Source organism: Osmerus mordax, chromosome 4, assembly GCF_038355195.1.
Source record: "Osmerus mordax isolate fOsmMor3 chromosome 4, fOsmMor3.pri, whole genome shotgun sequence".
Lineage (NCBI taxonomy): Eukaryota > Metazoa > Chordata > Actinopteri > Osmeriformes > Osmeridae > Osmerus > Osmerus mordax.
In genome coordinates, this window is record NC_090053.1 from 20,150,365 (window position 1) to 20,159,844 (window position 9,480).

Consider the following 9,480-nt stretch of genomic DNA (forward strand, 5'->3'; position numbering starts at 1 on the left):
CCAGTCCAGCCCTGCTGGTCAGGGAGTGTGTGAAGCTAAATATTTGAGTTGTATGGCATGTGTGTATGGAAAACGAATGGATGGCAAATGTTTATGCATAAGATGTTGTACATTTAACCTAAATGTTTAAAAACTGTACAGGAATTTTACTGAAATGTGTTTTTTAAAGGAGCTATATTTCTTAAACATTAACAGAATGTAAACATATTGATTCCTTTATATATACATTTTCAAGTTTGCAAAGAGCATGTTTACAATATGTGCCTGTTGTCAAGTCAAACAACATTGCCACGGTGCTAATAATCAATATAAATGGAAATTAAATGCAGATCAATAGCAATACTAAACTGCTCAACATCATTTAAAATTCAAACCAGGAAGTCCAGATGAAGAAGAAAAGAATAAAAATCATAGTCATGGAAAAATCTCACACAAAAAGGCAGATGTACAGTCTGAAGTCAAGTCTGACTAATCTTCCCTGGCATAGGCTAGGAGTCCACCAGAACCACATGCCAAACACCTCCACAGACAAACTGTCATTTCGGTGGTGGTTTTGCAGGTCCCCGGCAAGAGGTTCTTATTCCGGAATCAGGTCTTGTTTGATGGCTTGGAACAAACTGACAAAAGACTCTGCCCACACCTCCCTCTGTTGGCCGGAGGTGGAATTGGAGATTCGTTGGGCAGTGTACACCATGGTCAGCACTGTGCGCTCGAAGTCCTCTGGTCTCAGGTGGCCCAGGTGACTGCTGAGGTCAGAGGTCAGGCGTCGCACCTCGGTCAGCTTCCTGGGGATCACGTCCTCACAGATGACCTCCAGCTTCCTGGTCTGGCGCAGGGAGGCCAGTTCTGCGTCCGGCAGGGAAAAGGGGCCCGCCTCGCCCCCGAACTGCAGGCCTGCCAGCAGGATCTAGCATGGCCAGACGGATGAGAGAAACTCAGAGGTTAGGTACTACTCAGTATACAGTGCGTTAGTTGGTCCTTATACAAAAGTGCTCACTTCGAAGAGTAGGTTGACGTCTTGTATGGAGTTGTGGAAGGTTGGGTTCACCATCGATGCCATCCCTCTCTTCACTCGGACCGCAGACGGAAAGAGAGCTGATCATGAAAAGAGAGAGAAATAGATTAAGGAGAGAGGGATGGAATGAGAAAAAAAGAACCAACCAACTTTTTCTCACACTTTTTCTGTTTCTTGCACCACTTTTTCACAAAACAGCAGAATTCTTCTCTTCTTCCCAGGGCAAGACTAACACAGCGTATCAGTGCAGGTCGAGGTCAGACCTGTTAGAGGCCCAGTCCAGGGGCTGGTACTGCAGACATGTCCCCCCCCCGTCAGACCTGTTAGAGGCCCAGTCCAGAGGCTGGTACTGCAGACATGTCCCCCCCCCGTCAGACCTGTTAGAGGCCCAGTCCAGAGGCTGGTACTGCAGACATGTCACCCCGTCAGACCTGTTAGAGGCCCAGTCCAGAGGCAGGTACTGCAGACATGTGTCCCCCCGTCAGACCAGCACGTGGGCAGCAGATTGTGGATGAACGCAGGGCAGAAGCCGAGCCCAAGTTTGTCCTTCAGACAAATGCAGCTCAGGACGGGTCGTAATCGGACCGTAGTTTTGATGTGAGCGTAAATGAGAACAGCATGCTTGTTTGGTCCAAAACCTGTGCCTTAGACTGAAATACTGTATAATAGTTAATATAACAGGTAAGCGTTGTTATCATTTATCAGAGAGAGAGAATGAGAGAGAGAGACAGAGAGGAGAGCGAAAAAGAGAGAGAGACAGAGACAGAAAAAGAGAGACAACAGTGTGAAAGAGAAAGAGGGGGTGAGAGAGGATGAAGAAAGCTGGAGAGGAGAGACAGGAAGGTACAGTAGATGGAGAGGATCCAGACACGGTGTAGCTACTGTTTCCACTTATTGTCCAGTAAAACCCTTTAACAGCACCGGGTCTCCTCCTCCCTAGAACTGAGCCAGGGTTCAGACTTGAGTGTTAAATCTGGACCTGTTAAGACGTACAGTTCAGGAGGTATGGGGGTCATAATATCCCAGATAGTTGGAGTTGGAGATGTAGTGAGCAGACAGTCAAGCAGGCAGCCTAGGGATTCCTACTTGAAGATGAACTGACTATCTAAGGAAATGGTTTCTGGTCTTTTTTATTTGCTTACAGCAAAAAGACCAGCAGACATTTTACTTTTAACCAGCATAGCAGGCATCCCTCAGACCACTGTGCAAAGAATTGATTAGCAAGAAAATATTTTAAATGAATTCAAAGAATTAGTTCAAATTGTGTTCCTTAGTCTGTCGCTGGGCTAACATCGTTCCTCCAGGAACTGCTGGACTAATAGAGTTAGCAATCATAATACTCTCTAAGCCCTAGTTAGCCTACAGCTCAGTGAGGTCATTTTCACCGACACTGCCAGGTCACGTTTTTTGCTAAAATATGACGAAAGGCTTCTTACAGGTCCATATCTGGATGACCTTTGGCTAACCTTCAGCTGACTATTGTCCAACCTTTCCTCAACATTTCCATGACAATTTAAGTGGTCATTGTGTGCTTGTGTTTCAGTAGATAGCTTATTTGATGTTACTTAGCAAAGGGTATCTATTTAGAAAGAACGTTAAAGCAACAAATCATCAAACACTGCAGTTTTTAAAAGATTTAATCCTTGGAATAATAATATTGTAGCCAAAACAACAAGTGAAACCAAATCACAAATTATGAAATAGTTATTATTTCCTCTTGCTCTACAAACCAAGACATCTTTCATATAACCTACATAAAAAACATATATTTGACCAGATCTACATCAGTAGAAATCATGGAGACATAGTCGTCATTCTTTAGTGGCTATCAGTTTCCTGCAGCAGCTAATGGTTGGAATGTTTCAAATATTTTCATATACGCAGCAGCTGCTAACAGTTAAAACACACTCAGTAGCCGACAGTAGAACTGGAATGAAGGTTTAAACGTCAACAACCGTAGGTTCAATCAGTCAGCGTTTAAGGAACCAGTTATTCAGTAGAACTGATGGTGCTGGGAAGTGTCAAACTACAGTGAACCATTACATTAGACATCTGTTACAGTCTTTAAAAAAGTATTTTTTAAATGAAAGGTCATCCTGATGAGGAAACTGCTTTCCAACACAAGATAAATGCCAGTGAGTGAATAGGAAAAAAAGAACCAGTCTCAAATATCCAGAACAATACAGAACAACCGTCCAAAACGTCTACCACAGACCGTATCTGAATGTGGTTGGAGGTATTCTATCCTATAGGAATACCAAGGTTAGGTGTGTGCTAAGAATTCTTCCAGTATCTAAACATCAGTGTTGCCCATCTGGGATACATGTGCCTTTCAGAGAGATCAGGCCAGCTGGAGAGAGAGACTACTTCCATGTCACATCCTCTCTCCTCCTCCACCACCTTAAACCAACACAGATGGGTCTGGCGGTCCAAAAATATCAAGAGAGAGTCTGTCGTGCTGGCGTGTCCACAGGGTGGGATAAGGGATGCTGTGTGTGTGTGTGTGTGTGTTTTTAGTGTTGAAAAATACAATACAACCATAATCATAGGATTATGAATTGTGTTCACAATGTTGTAATAACACAGAAGCACTGAACTGCGGTTGCCAAAGGATGAATTCACAAACTGGCTGATGTCCAGGAATTTGAGCTAAGCCTTTGAAAACTTTGGTGAAAATCCTAATTTGGGACAAAACTGTCCCAATGTTTATCCCAAAGACAGCAGAAGAGCTCTGAGCGATAAGGATGGAATTAAACACAGGGTGAGTCACTTAACAGGAATTCCATCTTTGCTAAATGGATTTCTTCAGAACCTCATCAAGTAAAAACACCAGATTCATTTGAACAGAAGAAACTGACAAAAATGTCAGGAAACGTACACCCGATGATAATCTTATATGTTAGTATGTGCTACGAATTTCAGGAGACTATCAGATGTGGCAGGACAATGATGAGTAAGATGCTATTGAACACAGGCCTCTCTCTACTGTATTGAACACAGGCCTCTCTGTACTGTATTGAACACAGGCCTCTCTGTACTGTATTGAACACAGGCCTCTCTGTACTGTATTGAACACAGGCCTCTCTGTACTGTATTGAACACAGGCCTCTCTGTACTGTGTTGAACACAGGCCTCTCTGTACTGTGTTGAACACAGGCCTCTCTGTACTGTATTGAACACAGGCCTCTCTGTACTGTATTGAACACAGGCCTCTCTGTACTGTATTGAACACAGGCCTCTCTGTACTGTATTGAACACAGGCCTCTCTGTACTGTATGGAACACAGGCCTCTCTGTACTGTATTGAACACAGGCCTCTCTGTACTGTATTGAACACAGGCCTCTCTGTACTGTATTGAACACAGGCCTCTCTACTGTGTTAGCAGAGATGTGACAGGGATCTGTGTTGCCTAGCCCTGTAAGACCCCTTGTTGTAAAATGACAACGTCACCTTGAGCTCTTTAATTGCTAATTTTTTTTTTTTGAAAGACCAAATTTATACAATAGCATTGCAAGGCAAGACAATAGGACCCATTGGTTATGTAAATGTAGTCGTTCCAAAAAAATCTGATAGTGATTTTGAAATTATAGGGTCGGGTCTTACAGGGCTAGAGTGTGTGGGTCTTGAACCTGTACTCTCAGTCTACAGGTCTGATAGGACCCTGTGCTTCCTAGAGTGTGTGGGTCTTGAACCTGTACTCTCAGTCTACAGGTCTGATAGGACCCTGTGCTTCCTAGAGTGTGTGGGTCTTGAACCTGTACTCTCAGTCTACAGGTCTGATAGGACCCTGTGCTTCCTAGAGTGTGTGGGTCTTGAACCTGTACTCTCAGTCTACAGGTATGATAGGACCCTGTGCTTCCTAGAGTGTGTGGGTCTTGAACCTGTACTCTCAGTCTGCAGGTCTGATAGGACCCTGTGCTTCCTAGAGTGTGTGGGTCTTGAACCTGTACTATATCAGTCTGCAGGTCTGATAGGACCCTGTGCTTCCTAGAGTGTGTGGGTCTTGAACCTGTACTCTCAGTCTACAGGTCTGATAGGACCCTGTGCTTCCTAGAGTGTTTGGGTCTTGAACCTGTACTCTCAGTCTACAGGTCTGATAGGACCCTGTGCTTCCTAGAGTGTGTGGGTCTTGAACCTGTACTATATCAGTCTGCAGGTCTGATAGGACCCTGTGCTTCCTAGAGTGTGTGGGTCTTGAACCTGTACTATATCAGTCTGCAGGTCTGATAGGACCCTGTGCTTCCTAGAGTGTGTGGGTCTTGAACCTGTTCTATATCAGTCTGCAGGTCTGATAGGACCCTGTGCTTCCTAGAGTGTGTGGGTCTTGAACCTGTACTCTCAGTCTGCAGGTCTGATAGGACCCTGTGTTGCCTAGAGTGTGTGGGTCTTGAACCTGTACTATATCAGTCTGCAGGTCTGATAGGACCCTGTGCTTCCTAGAGTGTGTGGGTCTTGAACCTGTACTATATCAGTCTGCAGGTCTGATAGGACCCTGTGCTTCCTAGAGTGTGTGGGTCTTGAACCTGTACTATATCAGTCTGCAGGTCTGATAGGACCCTGTGCTTCCTAGAGTGTGTGGGTCTTGAACCTGTACTATATCAGTCTGCAGGTCTGATAGGACCCTGTGCTTCCTAGAGTGTGTGGGTCTTGAACCTGTACTATATCAGTCTGCAGGTCTGATAGGACCCTGTGCTTCCTAGAGTGTGTGGGTCTTGAACCTGTACTCTCAGTCTACAGGTCTGATAGGACCCTGTGCTTCCTAGAGTGTGTGGGTCTTGAACCTGTACTATATCAGTCTGCAGGTCTGATAGGACCCTGTGTCTGCAGGAGTCCCTGCTGTGGCCAAGACAAGTTTAAAAGAACTTTATCTTGATATATGATCATTGGAATAATATAGGGCGCTCCTGCTATCATAACAGTGGTCATTAACCTGTCATCTGCATCAACTGAAAGCAGTTGATTTATGTTGCCTTTTCATAACTAAATACAGAAATAGAAATAAAGGGTTTAGCATTTTCAAATAAGTAAATGTCTAAGTAATCTAGAGACTATATATTGTTAACACATCAATGCAAAATAGTCTTTAGGAAAAATACACATTTTTACACATATTAAGCACATTTGAAATGTTAATTTTAGAAATATCAAGAAACTGCAGCCACATAATGGACTAAACAGAACAACGTCTCACCTTTGTTCCGCCGCTGAGCCATGCACGCTTCCATCACGCAGTAGAACAGAGTTACCACGACCACCTTCCAGGGTGCCATGGTGACCTGGCCCCCTGCTTCCAGACCCAGGATGGAGTGGAGCACGACCCACTCCCAAGTGTGAGCTGTAACCCCCACGCAGTCTCCTGTCTAGTCTCTTCTGTCTCTAGACACGTCAGAGCCACAGACACCACAGAATCAGACCTCAGACATCCTTCATCAGAGTCCTCAGACTCAATTCGCCTCAGTGCATAGAGCCGGACTCCTTCTCTCCCTCCCCTGTATACTCCCTCCCTCTGTCTGTCTCCCTCAGTCTGTCTCCATCCCTCTCTCTGTCTCTCTGTCTCCCTCTCTCTCCCTATGTCTGCCTCTCTCTTTCCCTCCCTCCCTCCCTCCCTCCCTCCCTCCCTCCCTCCCTCCCTCCCTCCCTCCCTCCCTCCCTCCCTCCCTCCCTCCCTCCCTCCCTCCCTCTCTCTCTCTCTCTCTCTCTTTCTCTCCCTCTGGTCAGCTAATTTCCAGTCTGTCAGTACTGACAGATGGTAGTTATCAGCTTCTCTGAGTGAGAGAAAGAGAGAAAGGGCCCCAACTGCATTTCTCTCTCCCGGATGATCGCTAGTAGCCACAAAAACTTCCCCCCAGTCACCCAAAATCTCAGCATCATAATCTTCATCATCATATTTATATTCATCACCATCTTTTAAACTGTCCACACACTGTTTGTTATAGCAAACTTCTCAATACTGTATGCTTTTCATTTGCTGCCATTTTCATAACAGACATATTTTATATATTGAGTCCAGCTTTCCTTGGGAAACATCTTGTGTTCATGAATAGCACACAGGCGCTGACAAAAATGCTCTGTTCTGAACTTTGTCTGCTTATAAAAGGCTGAAACAACAACATCCCTGCAGGACTACACGTCAGCTTGACTCCAGTCAGTGTTTATGGATCTATGTTTCATTAGCTGTGGTTAAACTGACAGCAGAAATGTTAGTATTTCTGCCAGGTCGACCTATCAGATATTAAACTAAGACCTGTTTTTTTATGTTGATGGTTTTTATTCATACAACACACCAAAACACAAACGGGGGACACTGATACTTTGTCTTGTGATGACCCACAAAAAAACAAAACGCAAAGAGAGACACACTCCCCACTTCACAAACCAGAAACCGCAACACAGAAAACAAACAGCAGTGGGCGACAAAAACAAAGACACCAACCCACCACAGGGTGCCATGCGCCCCAACAGAAAAACAGAACAAAAAGGCCCCACTCAGGGGGCGAAATCCACCACCTCATAGGATGCCAGGGGCTGCTCCTGCGCCAGCTCCCGGCATTTCGCCAGCACCGACGCCGCGATAGCCTCCGTTTTTAGGGTGAGGACATACTCCCTCTCCGGAAGATTGTCCTGCAGGCAGAACACCTCGGCAAACCGTCAGTTTTAGAGCGCCGAACAGGACCCTTCGGGTGAACTCGTCCCTGACGATCATCGCCGCCACCGGGTCCCTCCAAACGAAAAGGAGTGAATTCTTGATGCCCGCCCTGAACCTCCAAGGCCATCTGGCCTTTCCGCCGCCAGGCACACCGCCACTGGACGCCCCACCTCCAGGCTCTCCGCTGCCAGTCGCTCTTCCGGCTCCGGCTTCTCCAACGCCACCAATTCCGCCGCCAGACAACCCTTTGGCTTGGTCGGCCCCAGCATCATCCACTGCAGGTTCAGGCCTCTCCCTGCTGGACCCCACAGCTCCTTCGACTCCTCGTCCCTGAGCCTCTCCCGCAACACCTCTCTCCTCCGCCGTGCTTAGTGACCTTGCCCCGTACACCGCTCGACCCCGGTCACTGAGCTCCCCACCGCTGCTTACATCAACTCCACCTGCCTCAATACCATCTTCCACCATTATTGCCTCTCTGTCGCTCGATCCCATTCTCGATTTCGCCGATATCCTCTCAACTTCTTCCAATTTAAGGCATAAGGACAAGAAGCATTACCCCACTACTAGTGATGGGTCGTTCGCGAACGATCCGGCTCTTGAGAGCCGGCTCTTGAAGGTGAACGTCGGGAGCGGGCTCGCATATCTGAAGAGCCGACTCTATTTTTAATAGATTAATACAGCCTATAAAAACTAAATGATTATGAAATAATTAATTTTCATTGTATTTAAAATAATTGACTGATTCAAAGAACAACAAAAAAATACTTGTAGGCTTAAAGGCGCACACGATCATCCTCACATTCTGTTCCTGTCAATCCTGCATGAGGGAGGGCCGAGCCAACTCACACAGTCAGAGAGTAGTCAAAACTCGGAGGAGAGCCATGACAAATCAATGCATTTTTAAATATATGTGGTAACGGTCGAGTATGATTTCATTTAATAATTTAATTCAAATTGTTTTCACACCTATCACAGTCAAATTCATAGTTAAAACATGTATTTTTTAAAGAGCCGTTGGAGAGCCATAAGAGCCGGCTCTTTTTAGTGAGCTGAGCCATACGAGCCGGCTCACGAAAAAGAGCCGGAATGACCATCGCTACCCACTTCACCTCGATGGACCGGTGTCATTTCCAGGAACGTCATATTAATATACGGCTTCACGGTTGTACTAATGAGCTACATAATCCGTTAAAAAAATACAACTAAGCGTAGGCTCTGTGCATAGGCGTAGTGACAAACTTCCGCTTTTGTCAAGAAGTCGGCATTTTATTTTCCGGTTTATTTCCTGTCCTCATCCGCATTGGTGAACAAAAAACAAGATGAGTGGTGCAGTTGTATGGAAAAAAGAAAGTAAAAATAAATACAATCTACGTGACTCATTTAAGTTCCAAGGCTCTCGTCATTTGACTGGAATAAATACACCAATAAGTCAAGGGCTGGTGTTTGAGAGCGCCGATCTCGACCACCAGAACAGTTATTGCACCGAAAGCTGTGACCCATCAGAAACTGTGACCGCATGATTATTCGCGGTAGTCAGGGTTTCTTAATATGTGTTGTCAATATTGTCAATTAAAAGTCTAAACGTTTTACTTACGAAGAATTTGGTTGTGGGAGTGACCTGAGTTATTTCAGGAAAAAATTGACTAAGCTACGTGTCCGGTTTGGCCGTTCGTGACAGGCAGCTATGACAGTAGTAGCACTGTTTAGCCTCGATTTTTGCAGATTTCTGTGAAACTTGGAAAAACATGAATTCTAGCTAGATTATGTACACTTTAAGATAAATGTACATGCCTTGTTTGGCCAATGTGGTCGATTGTGG

At 45.4% G+C, this 9,480-nt stretch overlaps 1 protein-coding gene across 1 annotated transcript; it reads right to left on the reverse strand.

The window, feature by feature from the left end:
* Window positions 1–277: 277 nt before the first annotated feature.
* On the reverse strand, window positions 278–6,368 carry LOC136942454 (protein FAM180A-like). Its single transcript, XM_067235360.1, has 3 exons — window positions 6,207–6,368; window positions 998–1,095; window positions 278–907 (listed from the first exon to the last, which is right to left on the reverse strand). Exons 1-3 carry the CDS (start codon window positions 6,283–6,285, stop codon window positions 578–580), a joined length of 507 nt encoding a protein of 168 aa, XP_067091461.1. The 5' UTR covers window positions 6,286–6,368; the 3' UTR covers window positions 278–577.
* Window positions 6,369–9,480: the final 3,112 nt, after the last annotated feature.